The following is a 27,201-nucleotide window of genomic DNA, read 5'->3' as shown; positions in this document are numbered from 1 at the left end:
GCTATAGAGAAAAACCCTGTCTTGAAAAAACAAAAACAAAAACAAAAACAAAAACAAAAAAAAAAAACTTCAGACTTTAATATCCACTGCAAGTAAAAGCAACAAATATAACTTAAAAAATCAAGTAACATATCTATAGTTATTTTATATTTAGGCCAAAATATAATAACATATACACGAAAAAATTTATGTAAGTTAATTTGAAAGTCTGAATTCCTGAGTAAAGTTTGGTTCTCTGGGAAATAATAAAAAAGTTAACTATGAAATGTTATTAGTCTCTATAACCAACACTGATTTTCTAAAATTAAGCAAATAACTTTTCTGATTCCTTTAGTCTTCTTTTCCTATCAATTTTAGCAACTGCCGCCCAACGGTCCTCTCTTGTTTTTTTCAGATTTTCAATCTTCATAAAAGATGCAGGAGTTGATAGAGATGAAGGAGTCTAAATACAAAATAAAGTAAAACATTATCTTAATATGTTTAGGAAAGGAGATCAGCATTTAAATTTTGCTTTCTGAAATAAAATTTAACAGCTACCTGTTTGGGAGTTTTGACCAACAGATGAGAATTTAGTGAATTATTTTTGTAAAGCCTGTTTGATGTCTCTTCCTCTGAAACTATGCTCTTAAAGAAAAATACAAAAATACAATGTTACAGTTACTATCAATATTAAGTTATTAAAATCTTGTCAACCTATCACCTATGAGGACAATGAGAGGCAGAAACAAATAGGACAGAAAAGCGGAGTGGCAAAAAAAAAAAAAAAAAAAAAAAAAAAAAAAAAAAAAAAAAAAAAGGAAAATAGGGCTTGTAACATTTGCACCTAATTTGGCAGTTGGTCTGGTTCTATATATTCTGATGCTAATTACTAGCCCCCAAGATCTGGTTGCTGCCCAAACACCTGTTCTTGTTGTGTAAACCTTGCCTAAAGTTATTCCTGGTTGGTTAGTAATAAAATGCCAACATGCCTGGGCAGGGTGAATAGGGTAGGTGTGAAAAAAGTTTGTGGGCTTTGGGGAGAGGAGGATCATGAGAAAGTAGGAAACTGGAAAGGAGGGAGCCACAATGGGTTAGCATGGAGAGGAGACAGAGTTGAATTGGTATGGAGGAAAGCAACCCAGATGAACATTAGCAAGTATTTTGAGATTATGGATGGGAAGTAGCCAGTTAGAAATTATTAGAGCAGGTGGCACTGGATGGGGGCTTGGGAGGTTAAGGTAGTTGAGGAGGTAACAACTGCCCTCCCTTAGGTGAAATAAAGCTATTCTATAATCTATCAGGTATACCTGTGTCTTTATTGACTATAATAGCGAGTTAGATAATTCTGCCACAATAATTATAGGGATAATAATAAACATTATTAGCCCATACTTTTAAATTATCTACAACACCCTGAGACTTAAAAGCTAAGTACTTATTGTGCATGCAACTCTAGAGAGCTATGCCAGAAACACAAGTGTAACTGACTGGTACAGGGCTGTGGCTTGACTGCAGTATTAACATTAGCCACTACCATTTAAGACTGAACCTGACCAAAAAACAATTGCTTGTCAATATTTCCTTTGGAAGATAGAGAACTGAAATAAGATTCCAGAGATCCGAAACATTTAATTTCATTTCATTCCTGCCAGAACAACTGTTGCCTAAGAGAGAGAGGGGGAGATTCTTGGTACATCCCACTTTATCATGTTCCCAAGGTCATGCACAATAATTTTGTTCATTTTAATTTTAAAGAGTTTTGCAGTTCTGAGAATTAAAGCCAGGGTACCAATACTAGATAAATACCATCACTGAGCTATAACCTTCACTTATACAATGCATACATCTTTTAAAAAATGAAAACAAAATAATTTAAAGATATATCATAGTAGCAAAGAAAGATTACTCTGGTAGATATACGGAAGGATTACAACACTGAAATGTTTACCTCCAAAATTCAGGATATTTCTAGACATTTTTATTACATTTGTATGCATTAGGACTGCATTTTTCTCTGGAAGCTATTATATGCTATGACTTCCATAGCTATGGTACCACGTTATATTCAGATTTTAGCTCCATGCCTTACTGTGTGATCTTATAAAAAAAAACTTTTATAATTTCCTCAACAGTAAAATGAAACTGACAACATTCTCTACACTTTTACAGAATGAATTGTTACAATAAATAATTCAACTAATCTATGGAAAACATTTTAAATAGGTTCTAGTTCACAATTTAATTATTTGAGATGTTAATCTATGGGTTCTGGAAAAGGAACTCCACATATCAACTTCAATAACAGGATTCTAATGTTCAACTACTCAGTATTCCACAACAACAAATTAACAGCTCCTGAGCAATAAAAAGCTTCAAATATCTTAAAGTTGTAAGTGGAAATAATTAAACAGGGAGGCAGAGGGAAGCAAACCTCTCTGAGTTTGAGACCAGCCTACTCTACACAGTGAGTTCCAGGACCGTGTCTGAAACAAAGAAAACAAAACAGAGAGAGAGAGAGAGAGAGAGAGAGAGAAGAAGGAGGAGGAGGAGGAGGAGGAGGAGGAGGAGGAGGAGGAGGAGGAGGAGGAGGAAAGGGAAAAAAATAAACAATTGACTTTCACTAGAATTTTGACACTAAGGATAAATAAGGTTTTTGCTCAATTTAGTGCAGTACTCTTTGTTTTAAATTATTCTATGTTTAGTTATTTAACCGTTATCATCCTTTTAAATTGGAGTAAACACTCATAAAAATAGTAGCTTCCTTAAACTTGCTATCCTTACTACATATCTCCTTAAAAGTGACAGAACGTTACAGTTGTCAATCAGTATTGTAATATAAATATCAATCAATAGTGGTGGAAAACAAAACAACAAATATGCAAAAAAAGATGAGAGCCTTAATAACAGATACAGCTGTGAAAATTAAAAATATTAATCCTACTTTTATGTTTTTTAAATATAGTAAAAACTCTTTTGTAATATTTTTCTAAAAACCAAGACAATGATTAGTCATCACATATGCCAAGTATTTGGCATTCTGTGTTCTTAAGTGTGTTTTCTGAAATTTAGAGAAAAATTCTTTGAACCGTAATTTCTGTCAAATGACATGAAAACATGATTCTACATTGTGACAGTTTTGCTATATTTCATTATCACAATGGTATATACTACATACATATTGTTTTACATTTACGCCAAGAAATAATTAAAATGACATGTCCAAGTAAAAATGGTAGTTTTTCATAATATTTTTACCTACCAAGAGATCAGCATTTTCTGAACTATCTGAATTAACATCAAATTCAAAGACTGTTTTTCTCTTTTTGTTACTTCCTCCAGTAGGTTTATACTTTTCTTTTTGACAGATACTCATTTTAGTTGGTGTCTTTACGGTATATTCCTGTGCAAAAAATGTTTTAAAAAAACATACATAAGTGCTTAAGGTGATAGAATATACATATAATCCCAACAGGCTGAAGAAGGAGTATGATGAGTTTGAGGTCAACCCAGACAACATTGCCAGTATAAGTCATGCACTTCAAGTCAATTTGAATCTGTAGCAATAAGATTCCGTTCTTAGCAAACCTAACAAACAGACATTTTAAATAGATATTTAATGCAGATGCTTTTGATAGAAAATCCCCCTACTTACGATCTCATACCTATGTACAATTGGGTGTGCATAAACTTAAAATTACAAGCATTAAGTGCCTCGGACCGGCCCAGTCGAGTCCCACAACCACAGGGAATCAGAGGTTCGGATATCAAGTTAGACACAGATAGGTGGATTGACAGGCAGACGCGCACACCAAGTGTTTGAATCTGCTGCGATTTACTGAAGTCAAGCTAACACTTATATAGTGATTACATAAAGAAGCACTTTGAAGTTGACATACTTCCCGGAACATTCAGACTTTTACCAACAATACGAAGTTTACATTTTAACTGAAAGGGTAACCTGGTAGAAGCAGTGTCTACAAAAATTCTTGGCTTTTAAAAGCTTATAAGCAGAGCAAACATAGAACTCTAAACTCGTGACTATTTACGTAGTTCTATTGCTGCTAATTAGTGAGGAGAAGGTCAGGGGCTGCCATTGCCCTCCGAGCCAAGTCGGCTAAAGATTTACAATCCTCCCTAGAGATAAGCACTGAAAGGAATTCCTTTTGTTTGTCTTGCTAAGGATTTACAATCTTCCTTTAGAGATAGGATGCTTGAGCTAAAACTCATAGTATAATATAAAACCTTCTGACCTCCTATGTTTGCCTATCTTCTTTCTGCCTCATCATAAACATGTTTGGTAATGGTTTTGTAGTAGTTTTACTGCAGTGGGAATATCTAGAGCATTCATCCTGACAAATCCTGATTAAATATTTTCTTTAGAAAGACCTAAAACTCTTGCCCCTTTATTACCTACAATGTTTGGTTTTTCCACAAGCAATTCCTGATGCTGAATCTGATTTATTACCTCTCCTAAAAGTTTATTTTCCTTCCACTCTTATTTGCTAAAGCTTTTAGTAATCTATCAGAAATGTGTTTCCTTGAATAGTTAATTGTGCTGTTCTAAGAATCATAGAGAGAAAAAAGAAAAAAGAAAAAAAAAGGAGAAAAAAAAAGGAAAAAAAAAAACAAAAAAAAAAAAGAAAGAAAAAAAAAGGAAAAAAGAAAAAAAAAAAGAATCATAGAGAAACAGCAAAAAAGCTCATCAATCCAACCCTGCAACTGAGGAAGCATGGGACTCTCAGAATATGTCTTTTTGGCTTAGGTGGCCATGCTGGGGTTCTTTTGCCAGTGACCTCCAGGGAGCCTATTCCTGAAGAAAACATATCTCCCGTCTAGTAGCACAATCTATTGATATGCTACACAGACGACGCTGGAGAGGCTGTAGCAATTAAGGGAAAAGAAATAAGGAGTAGGAAAAATGGATATATGACCAAATTTATTAATGAAAAAGAAAACTACCTACACTGTGCCTCTTAGTAACCAACTACTTCCCTTGAACCTCACAAAAAGAAACTGATCATTCTCAGCACCCACACAGCAATTCATAACCAATTTTTACCTCAATTTCAAGTAACCCAATGCTCTCTTCTAACCTTTATAGGAGCTGTACCCAAGTAGTACACAGATATACATGCAGGTAAAACAGCCATATACATTGAATTTTTAAAAATTTAAGTAATGGCAATAATAATTTCAAAAGCATAAAAAGATTTAATGATAAAGGTGGCACTGTATTTCATTTCCAAAAATTTTAATGTCTGACTTAAGATAGATTCTCACTTCTTTCTATGTTCACTATGTTGCAGTATCACCTCTGAAAGACTGTACTTTTCCTTTGTGAGACTGAAAAAGAAGCATGTTAACGCTGTATGATTAGGAAAGACATTTTGAAAAATATATCATTCGGAAACACTTTCAAAAGGTCAATCCCTGACCAAACATGATGGCTCACATCTGAGATCACAACCCTTGGAAGGCTAAGGAAGAAGGATCACCATGAGGTCATCCTGAGCTACAGAGTGAGACTATGTCTTGAAACAGCAAAGTATCCCTGCCATGTACCACAAATATTGTGGCTCAGCGTATCTGAGACAGGGTTAGTGGCTCACTGAGACGTGCTATAGCTGTCACTCTGCAGCAACCCTGCACCAGGCCTCTGTTCTGTGACAACACTTCCTGTGTACAGCTTCTGAATCTCAGCTTTATCCTCTTCCTCACAACTTTATTCAGGCTCTCCCCTTTAATCTCAACTATTCATGGCATAACTTGGGCCTTCATGTCATCACACAGATGAGACAGGGCTGTAGTTTAGATGAGGTTTTTATTAAGGCTCAGGAATAACAAAAGGGAGCCTACCTACATAACTAATGTTCTAGACTCATCCCTCTCTTCCACAGTCTATTTTAAAGATGCTTTCTTTCCTAGTTCAAGACTTCTAAATGCCAAGATTTGTCTTTGGGGAAGTGAGGCATAGGAAACAGTGGACAAAGAAGAGCGTTTTGTCTGTTTAAGATTTATTTATTTTATGTATAGGTGTGCTCTATCTTCATATACACCTATATACTAGAAGAGAGCACCAGATCTCATTATAGATGGTTGTGAGCCACAATGTGGTTTCTGGGAATTGAACTCAGGACCTCTAGAAGAGTAGCCAGTGCTCTCAATTGTTGAGCCATCTCTCCAGCTCCCAGAAAATGGTTTTTTTTTTTTTTTTTTGCTCTTACCTAAAAAACCAGCAGATAAGCTATATAACAGAAATTTAAATATTTATTGTTATAAGGTTTATACAGCAGTATCAGAACCATCTTTAGCAGGACATAGTTATTTTCTTTAAAACAGAAGAGGAACATAAAAATCAGTGAACTCATATTTCAGATATAGGAAAAACTTCTTTTATTAATATGTTCAGGAATCTCAAAGGCAATGATCCATATAAGCCTTTCAGTAAAACTGTTTTATTTGCACAGTTATGGTTGGTTCTGTGTTTTTATGAGGGGGTCTCTCATAAAAATGTTTCTTCTGTATTTACAAAATAAGCTTTCTTTGTGAATTTGCCAGTTTCTAAGTTAACCAGAAGTGGAAGTTTCTTAGGTGTCCATGTATTTATGCCAGGAAGAAGTTCCAGTAAAGGAAGAAGAACAGTCATCAGCAATAACCTGTATTTTTTTCAAACTGTGAAAATGTTCATTAGTGTAAATAATATTCTTATAGGCTTTCTAAACGTTAATCTTTTAATAAAGTATTTTACTTAATAATTCAAAAATTGTAAAGTTGCTACTGTACTATTTACTACTGGATGACTTTGGAAGAATTAACAGAGGAAGCAAAACTTGAATTAAGCAAATATCTTAGGAGTAGAAGCAATTTGTCCCACGTCATTGCTGCAACTCTCTCAATTTTTTTGAAGAAAAGATGAACATAAAGACATACACATCTGATAGTATACATCCTAATTTGCTGGATTGATCACTATACAGTATCAAAGCTAAAATAATCTTAATATATCATGATTCATCCAGTAAGCTTCATAATGTTCCTCTATATAGACAGTGGCACTATGTATGTATTTTACTATCTTACAGTATTTTTCACATGGTATTTTGCTAATGGTTAAATGAACTGTTTTCTTCAGTATGAAATGATGCTTGTTGAGAGGACCTGTGAAATAATTTACATTTGTTATAAAATAGTTACATGAGGGGGGTACCCTGAACAATTGTCTGACCCTTGAGTACTTTCACTTATATGCCCACTGTCAGTCTTTTTAAAAATAAATCAATTATTATTAAGAAATTATTATTTATCCAATGTGCACTGAGCACTGCAAAAAAATGAGGACTCTTTTTTTTTTTAATTTATTCACTTTACATTCCTGTCATAGGCACCTCCCTGTTCTCCTCCTAGTCCCGCCCTTTCTCCCTATTTTCCCCTTTTCCCCTCCCCTAGTCCTCAGAAAAGGGAAGGCCTCCTCCCCTACCAAGTAACCCAACCAATCAAGTCTCATCAGGACTGCCTGCATCCTCTTTCTTTGTGGCCTTGCCAGGCTGCCCCAACAGGGGGAAGTGACTGAAGAGCAAGCAACAGAGTCCATGTCAGAGACAGGCCTTGCTCCCCTTACTAGGGAACCTACGTGGAGACTGAGCTGCCAACTGGCTACATCTGAGCAGGGGTCCTAGATCTTCTCCATGCATGGTCCTTGGTTGGTGCATCAGTCTCCGCAGGTCCCCCTGGGCCCAGATTTGTTGGTTCTGTTGGTCTTATGGAGCTCCTGTCCCATCTGGGTCCTTCTATCCCCCCATTCTTCCATAAGACTCCCTGCCCTCTGCCCTAAGTTTAACTATATGTCTCTGCCACTGTCAGTCTTGACAATGGATCCCTCTGTAACTTGGCAATAATCACTTTGCTCCAAATAAGATTACTTTGCTTGTTTTAGAATCTGTGTGAGGCCTTATTTTAAATTAAATTCTTTAGATAAGAGGCCAAGAACTTGGAAACACCTGGGACAGACCCAAACCATCAGTAACAGTATCTTTCACAAATGAAAGAAAACTCAATATATATATATAGTGTATTAATAATTAATATACAATACTGTTGAAATCACATTAATACTAACTAAAATTAAATCATTTAAAGTTATGGTGTTACATTTGTCAAAGCATCACCAAACAATGACTCTAAAACCAATAAAACCTCAAAAAAACTGAAATTTCACTCTAAAAGGCATGTAGAGAAATTTAAATTCAGAACTTGGCTGTTATGGCATGAGATCACATCCAAAGACCTTGTAGGTCTGTGTGATCCAGCTGGCATCCAAATAGGCCTTTAATCCAGGAGACAGAGGCAAGCAGATCTGGGTTTAGGGTCAGCTTGTATAGAGCGAGTATCAGGTAAAGAAAAGCTTAGGTTCAGATGTGGTTGGACACACGTTTAATCCCAAACAATGAACATAAAGTTAGTTTGTAGAAGGAAGCAGCCATGTTTGAAAGTGATGTCTAATTGAGTGGCAGGAAAAGTGATAAATGAGAAAGATTTGACAGAATCGGATACACCCAACTCTCATGAGAACAGAGAGGACAGGGAAGCTGCTTAAGGGAGCAACACCGAGAACAAGGGGAGAGGAGGCAATTTTGTGGAGACAGTGATAGAGGCTGGTTGCAAAGAGAGAACTCAGGTGAAGACAATCAGCCAGAGAATAAGGACCCAGGAGATTAGAGCAGATTGCTGGAGTTAGTTTGGGGCTAAGGAGAACAATTCAGTTGCTGAGAAGCCAGATTGAGTAAATTAGGTGGGAGAGGAATTTGAGCCAGAACAGCTGAGTTGGACCAGCTAGAGCAGAACTCAGTAAGAACAAGAAAGGATGAGCTTATTAAGCACTAAGTCTCAGCAGCTGAAATCATTCTATACCTATGTTAAACTGTTCAGAGGCTAGAAGTTTGCAGGACTAGACCTAGGTTGGTAGAAGGAGGCAGTAAGCCTCAGAGACAACTGAACCAGGCAAATAAAATTCTCTTTACAAAAGTACCTACTTAACCTAAAAGAAGAAATACAAGAAAAAAATTAGGTGTAAGATTTAACATAAGCAATAAAATGATAAAAATATATTCCACCTATCTTAGTAATTAATTCAGTGTCAATATCACGCTAATTAAAGGACAAAGACTAGCAGAATAAATTTTGTGAAAAGATGTGGATTATATGTTATTCGTAAAAGACCAACTTTAGGTCTAATAGCAAAGAAATTAACAATAAAAAGTGGAAAATTATGTACGCTACTAAAAAAAATAAGTTTGAAGTAGCTACATTCTTATTCAGCAAAACAAGAGGAAGAAATTGCACATTAAAGAGCTCAGTCTAGGACAGGAGCTCCAAAAGAAGAGTAACAGAACCAAAATATCTGGGCCCAGAGGTCTTCTCTGAGACTGATACTCCAAACAATGACCATTCATGGATATAACCTAGAATCCCTGCTCAGATGTAGCCCATGGTAGCTCAGTCTCCAAGTGGGTTTCCCTAGTAAGAAAAACAGGGACTGTCTCTGTTATGAACTCAGTGGGTAGCTCATTGACCAGCTCCCCTGAATGAGGGAGCAGCCTTGCCAGGCCACAGAGGAAGACAATGCAGCCAGTTCTGATAAGCCCAGATAAGCTAGGGCCAGATGGAAGGGGAGGAGGTCCTCCCCTATCCATGGACTTAAAGAGGGAAATAGAAGGAGATAAGGGAGGGAGGGCAGGATTGGGAGGAGAGGAGGGAGGGGGCTACAACTGGGATACAACGTAAATAAACTGTAATTAATATAAAAATTAAAAAAGAGCTCAGTCTATCAAAATATGTTGTAAGTAGACAAACAGACCTCCAAAACAAATGAGCTCATAACCAGGAAATATAGTGACTAGTGACTTTCAAACCCCAGCCAATCAGTAAACAGAAGCTTAGGAAATATGATGTTTAAAAGATTCTATAATGCAATGAAATGGATATTAGGGAAATTCACAAATATGTGCATAGAGCACATTTATAAATATATAATGAGTTAAGAGTTACAAGAGCCATGTATGGTGGGACATGGCTTCAATACTAGCACTCAGGACACAGAGGCAGGCAGATCTGAATTTGAGGCTAATCTGATCTATGCTGCAAGTCTCAGGATAGCCAGGGCTACACAGAGAAACCCTGTCTTTAAAATTAAAAAGAACAGTTACAAGGAAGCTAGAAAACACACTGAGATGTAGAAAAATGAATCTATATGAAAATTGTAGCCACAAAAACCTCTGTTAAAAATTAAGATCAGAAGCCAGGCATAATGACTCACCTCTATAATGCCAGGAATTTAAGACCAGCACAGATTACATACCAAGTGTCAGGCTAGTCTTGGCTACAATACAAAATGCTGTCTCAAAAAGGCAAACAATAAAGAAATAAGACAATTTAATGCAACTGCTACATTAACTGTATCCTTAAATAGAAAAAAAGATTTTAAAAACCTGTAAAATCCATGTAAAAGCTCAAGTTTAATTAGTAAATAATATACTAATGTAAGCTTTTTGGTTTTAACAAATGTGTGGGAAAATCTGGATAAAAGATACACACAACTTCTATATATCCCTTAGCAAGCTTCCGAAAATACAAAATCAGTTACAATTAGTTTATTTAAGAATAAATAAGGTAACCACTAGGAATGATTATAATGAAAAGGCTAAAAATATAAGAGGCATTAGCACGTTCATTGACTCTAGGCATAATTACTAGATTATAAAGACATATGCATTTTAGTATACATTGCCACTTATAATTTAGTAATTTTTAGTAAATTAATTTAGTAATTAAATCAACATAAATTCTTTAAATTGATTAAATTACTAAAATAATGAGTGGTGGTATATACTAAAATACATGTACCTCCACAATCTACCAATTTTATTCCTTTGTACATATATAAGTAAAATGTGTATGCCAGGAACTAGAATTTTGATAATACTTTTCATAAAAACAAATCTGAAAACTATCCCAATATTTATTAGTAACAACTGATAAAAAATTTAACACAATCACACTAGAATGTTATTATACTAGTAAAAATGGCATATAACTTTAAGCAACAACACGGATAAACCTCATCAACATAATATTCAATAAAAGAAATATAGATACAAAAGAGTATGTGCTACATGAGTTGAGATAAATAACTGATCTTGAAAGGAGTAATAATTGGAGCTTTCCTAAAATAAAGTAAAACTATTTTAATCTGAGTATTGGTTATAAAGTGTGTTCAGTTTAAGGTAATTAAGATCTGTACTTTATTTCGATTAAGTTTTAGAAGTGAAGTTATTCTTTAATATTGTTACACATTTCAAACAATGTGGTTATGAATAATTTATATAAAGGCTTTTCTAAGCTCTACAGCCACATTGGTTGATTAGCCGTCCACTTGACACAAGAATCATCTAGAAAGAGGAAACACCTCAATTGAGAAAATGCCTTCAAAAGTCTAGACTATAAGCAAGTCTGTGAAGAAATTTCTTGATTAACGATTGATAAAGAGAGGGCTCAGCCCACTGGCGATGGTGCTACCATGAGCAGGTGGTCCTGGGTTGTATAAGAAAGCAGGATGAGCAAGCAATGGGAATCAAACCAGCAAGCAGCACTCCTCCAAGGCCTCTGCATTAGTTCCTGCCTCCCGATTCCTGCCTTGAGTTCCTGCACTTTCCTCATTTTCATTATTATTATGAACTTGGATAACAAATCTATTTAGCTATACTTGTGCTCAGCTGAATAGAAGAAACTCAAGAGTAGAATGGCATATAAAAAGAGGGAAGAGGGGTTGACAGAATAAAATTCTGCATATAGTCAGTGTGCCAAGGTTGTGTGAGTTCCCTGCATATTAAATAAATATGTGAGCTGGGCATGGCAGCACATGCTTTTAATCCCAGCTCTGCAGAGGCAAAGTCAGAAGGATCTCAGTGAGTTCAAGGCCAGCCTAGTCTACATAGCAAGCTCTAGAACAGCAAAGACTACAGAGAAACCATATCTCAAAAAAATCAAAATAAAGAAACATGTGGAAGACAGCTAAAATTATCACTTGCTAATGACAACTGCTAAATAAAAGGCAGAAAATGAAGTAAAACAAATAGCAGTGGTGGTAACTATAGTAGTGCTGTACAGCATCAAACCAGAACCAGACTTCCCAGATTCAAGACTCTGCATTGGAAAATGAACAAGTTACGGAATAGGCCCAAGATGCCATTAGGTTTGGACATAACGAGAAAAAAATGATTTAAAAAATGAAACCATTTCAAGCTGATACAACAACAAAAAAAAATGGTCTTTGCAAAAAACTAGTTTTATACGTGTATGAATCTGTGGTATGTAATACCAAAACCTTTTTTATTAAAAAGTTACTTACTATTATCTTAGAAATTTATCAACCAACCTTTGTAACTGTTGTAGATAAAATGTTTTTGGCAGACGTCCACAGACAATCTCCATTATCTTTGGATTTGCTGCTATTCACGAATGAGGAAATCAAAGATTTATTTTGTGAAGGAGTTGTTTTAGAATCAAATTTCCAATAAGTGGTTTCAGGTGATTCCAGTAAGGATACCTGTATTTTCTACATTGGACAAAAGTGAATAAAACCATATTAATTTATTTTTTAAATGTCTCCTTACAAAGCCCATTTTGGCCTCAAACTCACACAGTCTCATTCAACTTTTAAAGTGAGGAAAAAATGCAACAGAAAAAACCCCTGAAAAATAGTCATTTGCTCCAATTGAGAGTAAATATGTTACAAGTTTACTCTAAATACTTTGCCATTATTTCAACCCAATGATTTTTCTCAATTCTATCTTTGTATGCAGCTTCCTTTAGCCATTCACAGGGTAAATTGGTCATAATTTCTTTCCATATACATTATATATAACCTAGCAAAAGATAAAAATCTTCCTAGTAAAACACACACACAGGGAGAGAGGTAGAGGAGGAGAGAGGGAGAGAGAACGGCAGAGTGCTGGGATCAAAGCTAGAGCCTTACACATGCTAAAAAAGTTCCCTATGACTTAGCTACATCCTAGGCTCTCAAGATAGTTAAATATTGCTTTAGTAGATTATTATATGATTGGCAAGTACATCATGTTCTATTTTATCTCTTTTTTTGGCCACATTATCTCCACAAATTCAATACTGGAAACCACTCAACTAACAGAATTAAGTATTAACAGATACACAAACGTGCATAACACAGAGAGAAAACTAAAGTACAATATTTCAAAAGTTTGGTATTTGAACTTAGAGAGGTTAAAGTAGAGGATATAAGGTGAATGATTAAAAAGTAAAAGAAACTGCAAAAGGCACGGAATGTTCTTCCACAGTATCCCAGTTTCATTCCCACCACCCACGTGGTAGCTCACAACCAATTGTAACTCCAGTTACAGGGGAGCTGATGCTCTCTTCTGGCATTCTCAGGCACTCACTGCAAGACATGAATGCAAGCAAAACACCCAAACAGATATAAATAAAAAAATAATAAAGAAAGAAAGAAGTTTTAAGTGACTGCAGTTAGTAAACAAATAAAGGTTAAAAAGTTTTAAGTGACTGCAGTTAGTATTTTTTTAAAAAACCATTAAAGCAGGAACATACAATATTCTCTTCTCTGAGTATATTGCTGTCTTGGCAGACTCAAATTTGCCTATCTAGAAAATCAATCTACTAAGTGAAAATGATTTGGTTTTTCTCTCATTCTATCGATCTATAATTATAACAATTTTTCCAGCAGTTAAGAATTTTTCATTTTTCTTGAAATTTTTTGAGATATGGTCTGGAACTCCATATATAGAATAGGTTGTCTTTCAACTTAAAGCAGTCTTAGCCTTCTAAATGTACTTTTTTTTTAATTGCATTTCTGTATCCTTTTTATACATATTTCTATATTATAACTATAACTGAATGTATTTTGATTAAAGTTTATGTTTCCGTTTTGTTTTGTTTTTCCTGCTCTCTGGATTCATCAGAGGACATATTTAGAATCTCCAAACTAGCTTTTCCAGGAAAAATTTTCCCCAACTACATCTCTGAGTGGCAATTTAAAGTCACTGTTCCACCACCTTGTGGCCATGTCAGGGAAATGCCATTTATCTGGTCGCTTAAAAAAACCTTGAGAGTACATATTTCTTCATAATCCAGAAGTAATTATAGAAACATATTTCTGTAAACACAATTTTTCTGAACGTTATACTTCAAGTGATGCAGAACACACACTAATCCTTTCTTTGTAGTGTTTACCTTATACAGCATTTACTCTATGCCAAAGATTATTTTAAATGGTTTACAAAAAGCATCACACTTGATCCTCCTAATAAACTAAAGATATAAGTAAAAAAAAAAAAAAAAATCCCCTTAGAGATGAGAAAATAATGGCACAAAGAATTTAAATAACAGCCAAAATCGGAAAGGCTTAATCAATTTAATGATTAGATTAGGTCTATGATATTCTAGTATGACTAGAAAAAGTGTAATTCTCAAAAGCCTAGTTACATTTCTTAAATTCTTTAATATTTTTCTTTTTGAAACATATAGAACATGAAGACTCCCCCGATAAAAGATATAGCATTTACTCATCTATCTGATAACAGATATAAGTATATATTAGAGAATTAAACATGAATTGGTCTATCTCTATGAAAATTTAATATATAATTTAATTATATGAACATTCTATATAAAAGAATATCAGTAATTAAGTATTTTTCATCTCAGTAGATATTTCACTGACTGGACTCTTCCTGTCAATTTTATTATGGTGATAACTTCTTCATGATAATCTTTTCAAGTGTCTAGTGCAGCCTCTAGGAAAGTAAAGTACTCAGTATTCACAAACAGGTTCCTACTTCCTTCTCTTTCCTTAATGCAAAGGTCACACAGCTGAGGCATTAGCTAAGACTAACAACTGAGTTATTCCCAGACTATTGTTTCTCACTTCAATGTAACTATACTCATAGCAATAGACCACATCATTATGAAAAAAGTTACAATTTAACCCAAAAACTGGTAAATTTAAAGGCTCTGGATTAACTCTTCTTCCCCACAATGACACTTCTTTCAACTATAGGAGCTTTACAAATACAAAATTGTATTATTTTTTAATTATTATTTTATTCTTTTTTGTGCATGGGGAGGGAACTCAGCAAATAGCCTGCTGACCTTCTTCCAAATCCCTAGGACGTACATGATGAAAGGAGAACCAACTAGCTTCCACAAATTGTCCTGACTTCTTCATAGGCATTGTGTAGGCATTGTGGCACACACACACATACATACACACAAAATGAGTAAAATTTTAAATTACATTAAAGCCATCTCTAAATCTCCAAAACAAAATGATGTTAAAAAATTACCTATTGCCTTTAATATAGCAAGAAATAATTTTAGAAATAAAATGGTATATTTTTAAAGTTATTTTTCTTTTTGTAACCAACAAAAACTATTTCTCAATAAATGTTTGAAAAATTAGTTGGTGCTGGAGATACATATCCCAGTGATAAAACATTTGCCTAAAAAACACAAGGACGTAGATTCAACATTCTAGACTGAAAATATATTGGTTATAATGAAAACAGAATGACATACAACTCTTACCTTGTCTTTTTTATCTTTGAGAATAACTGTGTTTTCTTTTGCCATTTTTAGTTTCTCCTATTAAAAACAAATAGCAAATTATATAACAATCATTACTAGTAACACAAAACAAACCTGTCAAAATATTTTCTAATAATTATTAACAAAGAAAAACCACATTTCTACAGAGTCATTATTTGGCTTTGATTATCTTTTAGTTCTAGTCCCTCTCATGCACCTCTGAAGAATCATTAGTGAGTTTCTCTAAGGCCTGAATCTCAACTTTCTTACCTTTAAAAAGAAATGGATGAAAAAAAATACAGAATAAGGGATACAGACAAGTAACTAAACAACTAAGAGTTGCAAAAAAATCCAAATCATGATCTATATTGAGAGATTTAATCAGCATTTCCCATAGATGTTAAAAAAGTACACTTTAATGGTTCTTTGAATAATGAACTAACTTTTAACACAAAATAAAGATGAAATATAAAGTAATATGCTAAGAAGAAAAAATAATCATGTTAAAAAGTTCCAAAAGGTAAAAAAAAAAAACTTAATAAACAGTATCTTATATTTATGATTGTGAACCTAGCCTTTAACGGCTGAGCCTTCTCTCCAGCCCAATGAACAGTATCTAACTCTGGATGAAGAAAAGAGTATGTCAAACGAGATGGATATCAGAAGAGGGAGAAAACAGGGAACAGGACAGGAGCCTATCACAGAAGGCCTCTAAAACATTCTACCCAGCAGGGTATTAAAACATGCTGAGACTCACAGTCAAACTTTGGGTAGAGTGCAGGGAATCTTATGAAAGAAGGGGGAGATAGAAAGACCTAGAGGGCATAGGAGCTCCACAAGGAGAGCAATAGAACCAAAATATCTGGGCACAGGGGTCTTTTCTGAAACTGATAACCCAAACAAGGACCATGCATGGAGATAACTTAGAACCCCTGCATAGAAGTAGCCCATGGCAGTTCAGTGTACAAGAGGATTCCCCGATAATAGGAACAGGTACCATCTCTGACACGAACTCATAGGCTGGCTTTTTGGTCACCTCCACCTGAAGGGGGAGCAGCCTTACCAGTCCACAGAGGTAGACAAAGAAGCCAGTCTTGATGAGACCTGATAGACTAGGGTCAGATGGAAGGAGAGGAGGACCTACCCTATCAGTGGACTTGAGGAGGGGCATAGGAGAAGAAGAGGGAGAAAGGATGGGACTGGGAGGGGATGGAGGAGGGTGCTACAGCTGGGATACAAATGAATAAACTGTAATTAATAAAAATAAAAGAAAAGAGTATGCACATAGAAAGAGTCAAGAAAAAATGAGGACTATGTTAAAGGTATAACATGCTGGACTATAGGGTTTATTCTGCAGTTAAAAAAGAAGACCTAACCAGACAAGGTGGTGCATGCCTTTAATCCCAGCACTCAGGGAGGCAGAGGCAGGTGCATCTCTATGAACTCGAGGCCAGCCTGGTCTACAAGTCGAATCCAGGACAGCCAAGGCTACACAGAGAAGTTCTGTCTTGGGGGGGGGGGAACAAAAAGAAAAATGCCAGTCTTGCTTACAGAACTAAAAATGTACTGTGCTGATGGCTAGTTTTATATCAACATGACACCGCTAGAATCCTTTTAGAAGAAGAAAGCTCAACTGAAAAAAAATGTCCCTACCAAGTTGTCCTATAGGCAAGCCTCTGGGTACATTTCTCAACTGATGATGTGGAAAGGCTCAGCCCATTGTGGGTGATGCCATGACTGGGTAGTGTAGTCCTTAGGGGTACATAAAAACAGGCTGGCCAAGCCATGAAGAGCAAGCCAGTATGGAGCACACCTCACAGCCTCTGCATTCTGCATCAGTTCCTTTCTCCAGATTTCTTCCCTGCTTGAGATCTTATCCTGACTTCATTTGATAACAGCATATAATATGGAAGTGTGAGATGAAATAAATCCTTGCTTATAATCATGGTCTTTATCACAGCAATGAAAACCTTAAGTAAGACATAGCACAGTCATATATAAAACATACTGGTGATAGCCTCCAGGAAGCATAAAGGTCTTAGAATCTGAATTCTCCTAATGTCAAGAACTTTAGACAGTCTAACTTTCTTTGCCTGTTCATACCTATGCCAGTATCTATCCACACTGAACTACTCATCTTGTATACACCATGCTATCTTTCCCACAACCAAAGAACTCACTTCACTATGAAATAATCTGGCATTAAACTGATTTAATATATTTATCTTTCTTATTATGTATCATCTACAAGTGGTTAGTCTTAAGTTATACTGACAACTGGGATCTACTCTAGGACAAAGTATATTTGTTAAACTAGCAATATTGTATCTATTCTAGGGACACACTGGCTCCTAGAGTAAAGAGAAAGCATTCTCACAGCTTACACAGTCACTAAAACTATGAAATTTTCTGGTATAGAGCCTTAGTACAGTCAGCTGATACAATGTGTTTCAAAGGTATGAACCAGCTCATATACAAAATATATTTCTGGTGGTAGCTAATTGATCATGGATCCTTAATTTCAAAATGCCTAATAATGGCCCTATCTAATATAAATAAGTAAAATGTACCTAAATTATGTCTCAGTAAACAAGACTAACTTGAGATACCAAAGTAGAAAAATAGAGTCCTTGTGTCCAGTATTTATACATCAACTTTCAAAGAACAATGGTATCCTTATGGAAGCATTCTGAAATATCTGTAATAATATCACAAATAAATACTGTACCTATCCTACTACTTGTGTACTGAGAATAAAACTAGACTTATGGGTAACCAAACACTAACTCTTAGCTGATTCTAATTCTTAGAACATATAATACTCAAACTATCTTACCAGTGATTAGTGAAAGTTCAACTAACCTCCACCCTCCTGCAAATAGCCTGCAGCCTCCAATTTTTAAGGACTCACAAGGAACCTACTCTAATACTGCATCCTTTTCTATCCTTGCAATTTATCATCCCTTCTAATTCTTAACTACATATTTAGCGTGATTCTTCTTACTTTACTATATTTCAAATTTCATTTTATACTTTTGTTATTCTATTCCATATACTCATCTAGTTTCATGTACTTTAGCCATTTGAAACAATGTTTTCATTCCTAAATTCCTATTTTCTTTTTTCTGCTTCATTTCCTTAGTTGCCATGTCTACATTTACTAATATTTTTACTTTATCTTATTTTTATACCCTTTTTTTTCCAAGAACAAAGGGAATACCAGACTTTTATTTTTATACCCTTATGCATTTATTTTTATCCAATTTTACCTCTAAACTTTCTCATAATTATACCTTTTTTCTGTTTTTCTTTGTTATTTTTCTATTCTCTTAGTCAGCAAAAGTCTAAGAAAATCAGTAATACAGATTTTAAAAAATCAGGTAAATGTGAAAGAAAAATTAGCAACAAATTCAGATAAAAAACAAATATTAGAAATTAAAATTCAATGCATAATATTTTAAAATGTAATGTAAAGACTCAGTCAAGCAGAATTCTTTCAAGAAGAAAGATTATCAGGGATAAAGAACAAGGTTGATGAAATACATTCAAATATCAATTACGAAAAAATACGCATGACCACAATGCCTAAGAACTTAGGGGTAAGAACAAGGCACAAAACCTAAGAATTCATGGGATAAAAGAACCTGAAACAAATACTAATGCAATTATAGCAGAAGCTTCTCAAGTCTAGAGTAAGAAAAGCATGTTCAAACACAAGAAGCATTTAGAACCCCAAATAAACAAGACCAGACAAGAACTTTTCCTTGGCACTATACTCAAGATGTCAAAAACAGAAAGGAAGAAGTATATTTAAAAGCTGTAAGAGGAAATGCTGACTCATATACAAAGATGGAAATATCAAGTGTCTGTCTCTCTAATGGCCAAGAAACATTTGAAAAGATATATTTTGAACACCAAAAGTGCTTACCAAGATCACTACATCCAGAAAAACTACATTTTTAAACTTACATATAAAGTATATGTCAAGACAAGCACACACTAATGCAATTCACGACCACCCAGTCAGCAAGCACAACAGTAGATAAAAGAACACTATACACATGGGAGGGAAAATGCTGCCTTCAATGAAAAAGAGCACAGGAAAGAATAAATTACATGAGAGGAAAAGATTAGCTAGGAAGGAATCTATCATACCCATCACAATAAACAAGCAAGCACTAATACTAATTGGAGAAAAAAGAAAACATACAAAAACAGCAAGCAAATCACTGGAATTAGTAAAAGGGGAAAAAAAAACCCTCAATATTTAAATGTAAACAGCCTCAATAGACCAATAAGTAAATACAGACTTGCTAATTGGGTCTAAAAACTAGCTAAAAGGTAAACACATGAGAAGAACACCTTCTGAAAGTCAAAATTTGAAGAATAATATACAAATAAACAGAAGCTAGAAGCTAACTGGTATATCTATTTTGATACCTGGTAATATACAGGTCAAACAAAAATGAGTCAAAAAAGATAAAGAACATCCCTATACATTAGAAAAAAAATCAAATCATCAAAACTATATAACACTATAATTATGTATGCACCAATATATAATTACAACACTGCAATTATATATGGGAACCAATTTCAAAAGACAAACACAACAATAAAAGGTTAACAGACTTTCACACAAGAGTGATTTCAATATCCAACTTTTTCCACTACATGGGCCATCCAAAGTTGAAACCATTAAAAAAAAAATTCAGAGTTAAACTATATCCTAGATCAAACAGACTTAGTTGATAAAAAATATTTCACCATATACAGAACTTTATGCATTCCTTCAGGGGCCTACTGAACATTCTTAAAGTAGATCACAATGTAGGCCACAAATTAACTCTTTCTAAAACAACAACAAAAAAAGCAATAATAACTACAATTACTTTTTGTGTCCCATCACAAAAACACAATAAAACCAGACATTTTAATAGCAAAAAACAAAACAAAACTCCTACATAAATACATGAAGACTGAACCCTATATTTTAGAAGAAACAGTGGGACACCAAAGAACTTAGAGGAAATGATTAGGTCAAATATATAAATAGTAAATAGTATTAAGTGCTACTCCTAAACATTTGATTAAGATTAAAAAATATTTTTAAGACTTTTTAATATAGTGACATTGTATTTGTATTTATTAAAGAGAAAAACTGATTCAATCCCAAGAATCTCAAAACAAGATAAGCATAAAATTTTAAGAAAGCTCAGAGTTTAGTCAAGAAATAAAAAGTAAAGACACAGAAGGATTTTTCTATTGAAACTATTATATAAAGGTAAGTATCAGTGTTGTTATTTAAGATGAAATGAAATCAATTTACTCACTTATTTAACTTTTATTAGAAATACACACATTTCAAAAAACCAAAGATACAACATAATCCTAGCTTAAAAGCTTGTGATATAATAGAAAGTAAATTTGTGTATACATATAAATATGTATGTATGAGAATGCTTAAATACAATAAACTGACATTTTAACCCGTAAGTTGTGTGAGATTTTTCCACATAAAATAAAGGATAAAAGACTTAAGTAAAGAATAAAGTTAACAAAGTCACTGAGGCTTCAAGTTGAAACTACTTTACCAGACTGTTGCAGAGTTAATAGAACAAATTTTAAGATCATGCAAAACACAACTAGATTTGAATCCTAGATATTCTTTCTTATATCATCTTAAATAACCTAATGATTACAAAAAGATGATATTTTATTCATTGTTTAATAATTATTAAGTTAGTTATACTTAACAGAGTATCTGCCATACAAAAAAAAATTTTAAGTAGATTTGGTATTTTAAGTATGAGTCATAGCACCTTGCAAAATACAAAATACCATAGAATGTGAGTCATTTTCTACAACTATAAATGGCTTTTAAAAACTCATATTAAACATACAAGCATTTACCATGGGACAGTATTCCTTTTTTTAAGGCCTATTTGTAATTATGTGTACCTGATTAAATTGGGTGTGTGCATTCCAATGCAGGTGCCCAGAGGCTCAAGGCATTGGATTTCCCTCTGAAGCTGCAATTATAAGAATCTGTGACCTGCCTGAAGTGAGTACTGGGAACTGAATTTGGACCCTTTGCAAGAAAATACATGCTCTTAAGTATTTCTCAAACACAAACACAGTGTTGCTATAAAGAAAAAATATTCCAACTGTTTGATTTTACCAATGAAGACTCAGGAACCAGATGCTGGGGTGAAAACTTGTTAGCTCAGAGAGGCAGAGAACACACTTGGCTAATCTTCCTATTCAGCTTAAGTCCCACAAGGAAAAGGCCCTTTCTACTCAGCTCACTCAACATCACAGGAGAAAAAAGCCAAAAGCCCTAGAGAGCAAAAAAAAAGCCAAAGCCCAAAGCTGCTCCTTCTTTTCCATGATGTCTTAAGTTCCCTTCAACTCAAAGCCACTCCTTTAGCTTAATCCTTGTCAGCTGGTTTCCTGCTCTGCCTCTTAACCTACCAGTCAGAGTTAATAAATCCTGCACACAGAAAGCTCTTGAATTAAAGGGCTCAGCCACACCACAATCACCTGTTTACAATAAACAGAAAGTTCTTGTATTAAAAGTGTATTATTGGGGAAGGGTATGTGTGAAGAAGGGGGAGGGAGGATGGGACCGGGAGGGGATGAGGGAGGACTTTATGGGGGGGGGGGATACAAAGTGAATAAACTGTAATTAATAAAAATAAATAAATTTTAAAAAGTGTATTATCAGGACTGAACCACATCAAACAAAAAACAGGTTTTTGGTTTTTATGGTTCACAATGGGATCAAACATCCTGCAACAAACAATACAGCATTTTTAAAAGCATTTCTATTCTTCATGAAATGTGTTAAATACTTGTTGGGGAAAGAGAAAAGCTGTAGTTTCTAACTACTAACTACCCAAATTTCCAACAGTTCAGGTTCTAAGATCTACAATTAATAAATGGGACCTCATAAAACTGAAAAGCTGTAAAGCAAAGGACACTGACAGCAAAACAAAATGACAGCCTACAGACTGGGAAAAGATTTTCACCAACCCTACATCCGATAGAGGGCTAATATCTGGAATATATAAAGAACCTAAGAAATCAGACACCAACAAACCAAATAATCCAATTAAAAAATGGGATACAGAGCTAAGCAGAGAATTTTCAAAGAGGAATATAGAATGGCCAAAAAAGCACTTAAAGAAATGCTTGACATCTTTAGTCATCAGGGAAATGGAACTCAAAACAACTCTGACATTCCATCTTACACCCATAAGAATGGCTAAGATCAAAATCTCAAGTGACAACACATGCTTGAGAGGACGGGAGAAATGGGAACCCTCCTCCACTGCTGGTGGGAATGCAAACTTGTACAACCACTTCCAAAACCAATCTGGGGTTTTCTCAGAAAACTGAGAATAGCACTACCCCAAGCTCCAGCTATACCACTCCTGGGCATATACATAAAAGATGCCTCACCATTCAATAAGGGCATTTGCTCAACTATGTTCTAGCAGCTCTATTCATAATAGCCAGAATCTGGAAACATCCTAGATGTCCCTCAGTGTAGGAATGAATACAGAAATTGTGGTATTTCTACACAATGGAATACTACTCAGCTATTAAATACAAGAAAATCATTAAATTTTGATGATTTCATATGGATGAAACTAGAAGAGATCATCCTGAGTGAGGTAACCCAGAAACAAAAAAACAAGCATGGTATCCACTCATTAATAAGCAGATATTATCTGTATAATATAGAATAGCCATCTACAGACCTAAAGAAGCTAAACACTCAGGGGGACCCTCGGCAGGATGCTTAAATCTCATTCCGAATGTCAAACAGGATAGAAACCAGAAACAGTGGAAGAGAAGAAAAAAGGATGGGAGTCTACTATACAGGATCCTCTGAAAGGATTCACCCAACAGGGAATCAAAGCAGATGCTGAGGTTCAGGGTCAAACTTAAGGCAAAACGCAAAGAGTCTTATGGAGGAAGAAAGGGATGGGATTAGAGGGACATGGAGGGGACAGCAGCCTCACAAAGAGAACAAAACTCAAAGATCTGAGACTAAGAGGTCCTGCAGAGACTGATGCACCAATGGAGGACTGTGCATGGAAAAGACCTAGACACCCTGCTCAGATATGACCTATTGGCAGTTCAGTCTCGGTGTGGATCTCTGAGGGAGGGGATCAGGGACTGCCTCTATCATGAACTCAGATGACTGCTCTCTGATCACTCACCCCTGATGATGCAGCCTTGTGAGGACACAGAGGAAGAGGATCCAAGCAGTCCTGATGAGATTTAACAAGCTATGGGCAGATGGCAATTGTGGAGAACTCCCTCTTTCAGTACACTAGGGGAAGGGGATGAGAGGAAGAGGGAGACTCCAGAGGGTGGAGCTGGGGGAGTTGAAGAAGGGTGTTTCAATTGAGATATATGATGAATAAATTGTAAAGAAAAAATTTTAAATTACCCAAAATTTCAAATTATTTAATAATATGACATTTATAAAAGATAAAGTTATACCAAAATCCTTCAATTATTTTATATGAAATGCCACAAAACTTACATTTTCTTCCCTTTCTATCTCAAGTTGTTTCTTAAGGGATACAAGTTCACTTTTGATATTAGATAGTTCAGTCTCCTAAAGAAAAAAAAGATTAAAAAAAGTGTGTAAGTGCTTCTACATATTTCTCAAATCAATAAAACTGTAATCTAGAGCTTCAGATAAATTCAACTCTAGAAGGAATTAACTCAGAAAATGTCCTTTAATAAATCATACATATGAAAGCTGATAATGGAACATAACTAGACTCAATGTAAATAACTTTCAATGTTTTTCAGTTTTCTCTAAATCTCAAAAACAGCACATGTACACGTGCAACAAATACACACACACCCGTATTCTCTTATTACACCAACCACTCTCCCTTCCTAAACACCAAAGCTTTCAATTTAGTTTAACTGACTTTTTAACACTTATGTTGAAAAGACACTTTAGGCTACAACATAAAATAAATTGGAAAAGCATTCAACTAGAAAATAGGTAAAATCTTTTTAGATTCTACAAATCAAATATTATGGCTGTACTTAGTGTCATTCTTTCCCTTAATGCTGGTTATTTTAAGAGTTGCCTTTTATTGATATTTGTTCTGTATCTTACCAAAGCAGCTTTCACTGATGCCTGTTCTTGTTCTCTGCTTTTATAAAGTCCTAATTCTGAATCTCTTTCTTCAACAATCTTATCATATTGGTGCTGTATTAAACAAAGAAGGTATTTTAGGCATATTAAAATGGAATAGATTTTATTTTATAAGATTGGTATGCTACACCAGAGGAAAAGTATCATGATAAATTTGAACAAATATGTATTTTCATTTATCATAGATAGTCTAACAATCTAAACAGTGAAACATAGATAAGTTTAGGACAATGTCTAACACAAAAACAAGAAATGGTTATTTTAATTGGAAACATTAAATTTCATCATTTAAGAAGTAAAGCTGATTTGGTTAAGCTCACAATGTCCATAAATCTACTACTCAGGAGGCTGGAACTTGAATATCACAAGTGCAAGGCCATCCTTGGCTATACAGTGAGATTCTTATTCAATATGAACATAACACCAAGGGTCTTAGAAAAGTGACTGACTCCAAATCTAAGACAGAAAACACAATACAAGCCTTTAAAATTTTTGTCATGACAAAATGGAAGCAATCAGACTATTCAAGTCAAGTTAAAAGACCTGCCTATCAGTTTAAAAGGGCTCTCCCTGGACAAAGGCAAAACAACTTTTCAATACAGATTATAAATTGTACTGGACTGAAAGATGCCAAATTTAAATCTATTAGTCTATAATATTATTTAAATTCTGCACTCAAATTCTTATTGATAAATTACCTAATAGTAATATTAAATTCTGGTACCAATTTTTAAAAATTAGCAGGTGAGAACAACCTAATTCCTTTCCAAATATGAACGAAAATGAAGTTTACATGAAAAAATAATTATTCAAACAATACAAAAATAAAAGGTACTCAGAACAAATATCAAGTCTTTTCCCAAGCTAAAGAAATGGATCAGTCATTCAAGGCTAGACTCACAACCGTATTTATTCTCTTTTTAAGAATTTATTCAGTCTGGTAAATGTTACATACATGTAGAGAATACAAATATTAATGAGAGATATCCTGGGAATGTAATTAATAAAAGATAAGTGTTATAAGATGACGAGAAGAACTCAGAAAACATGACTACTTCTAATTACTATAAATGATAACAAGATATTTACTAGAGAAAATGGCACCTTAGCTCAGCTTTGAATAGTTAAGATCTGAACCTACAGAAATAGGGGATCAATAATATTCCAGTTATAATTAGTTACTGTTGCACAGAAAATACTTTTCTGATAAATCAGAAGACTACCTTGAGCCAGGTGGTGGTGGCGTAGGCCTTTAATTCCAGCACTTGGGAGGCAGGCAGATCTTTGTGAGTTCGAGACTAGCCTGGTCTACAAAGTGAGTCCATGACAGCGAAGGCTTCACACAGAGAAACACTGTCTTGAAAAAGACAAAACAAAACTAAACATTTTAATAGAAGTATGATTTAAGTAATAATTTTATTACTTTAAATTACCTTATGTTTTTCCATAAGTGCTACCATTTCAGCTATTTTATGTTGGCATCGTAAATCAACTTCTTTCTGTAACTTTACCGCTTCATCAACAGTTGCTTTGGCTTTCTCAACCTATCAAATTAAAAAGAAAAAAAAATTTTTTTTTCATTTATTGGTGTTGGCTCTTATACCACATTAAAAAAGCAAAATGTATTATAAACACTTTAATAAATACTTAAAAGTTTTTAATTACATGCTACTCAATACTTCAGTACTTGGAATGAGACTTTCTACATCTGAGGCCGCCATTATACATATATTAAAACTTATTAAAAGCAATTTAAAAGTTAACAGTATTTTTTTAGGTCTTTTTTTTCCAAGACAAGGTTTCTCTGTGTAGCCCTGGCTGTCCTGGAACTAGCTCTATAGGCTACACTGGCCTTAAACTCCGTGATCTGCCTGCCTCTGCCCCCTCAGTGTTAGCATTAAAGGTATGTACCACCACCGTCCAGCAATTTAGAGCGAAACAACAAACATTTTTAGCACAGTAAGTTCTAACATATTTAGTCTTTTCTACCTCTCCCAAAAGTTTTTCTTCTGATATTTTTTTGTCTTCAATTTCTTTCTGGTAGTTGTCAGTCCTGTCTTGAAATTTTTGCTTGGTACTTTCTAGTTCCAGCTCTAATTTACTGACCTATAAGAAAGTAACATTAATTTTAGTTAATTCCATAAATTTCTTGAAAATATTCCATATTATTCATTTGTAGTTTTGTAAACCCTAAAAGATTCATGGAAATTAAGAATAAATCACTTTCTTACATTTTTTCATAGACTGAGATGTTTCATCTTTCACAGTCTATCTTGACTCTTAAAATATGTATTTAGTCTTACCAAGCAATAGAATATAAATGGCCATAGTTTTCATTTCAAAACATAATTAGTTAAAAATTATAAGTAATGCTCCATAAAAATATGTACAAGATTATA

At 34.4% G+C, this 27,201-nt stretch overlaps 1 protein-coding gene across 1 annotated transcript in view; it reads right to left on the bottom strand.

The window, feature by feature from the left end:
* Positions 1 to 304: 304 nt before the first annotated feature.
* Sycp1 (synaptonemal complex protein 1) overlaps positions 305 to 27,201 on the bottom strand; it is an 87,395-nt gene continuing 60,498 nt past the window's right edge. Inside the window, exons 24-32 of the mRNA XM_060393292.1 lie at positions 26,792 to 26,908; positions 26,236 to 26,346; positions 24,764 to 24,856; positions 24,170 to 24,244; positions 15,610 to 15,666; positions 12,410 to 12,589; positions 3,239 to 3,379; positions 538 to 624; positions 305 to 442 (exon numbers count right to left, since the gene is read on the bottom strand). Of these exons, the coding sequence (XP_060249275.1) occupies positions 305 to 442; positions 538 to 624; positions 3,239 to 3,379; positions 12,410 to 12,589; positions 15,610 to 15,666; positions 24,170 to 24,244; positions 24,764 to 24,856; positions 26,236 to 26,346; positions 26,792 to 26,908 (999 nt within the window). The remainder of the gene's footprint in view (positions 443 to 537; positions 625 to 3,238; positions 3,380 to 12,409; positions 12,590 to 15,609; positions 15,667 to 24,169; positions 24,245 to 24,763; positions 24,857 to 26,235; positions 26,347 to 26,791; positions 26,909 to 27,201) is intronic.

Source organism: Meriones unguiculatus, chromosome 10 (genome assembly GCF_030254825.1).
Source record: "Meriones unguiculatus strain TT.TT164.6M chromosome 10, Bangor_MerUng_6.1, whole genome shotgun sequence".
NCBI lineage: Eukaryota > Metazoa > Chordata > Mammalia > Rodentia > Muridae > Meriones > Meriones unguiculatus.
The sequence above is the reverse complement of the archived record's forward strand: the minus strand, read 5'-3'. Positions and strand labels throughout refer to the sequence as shown.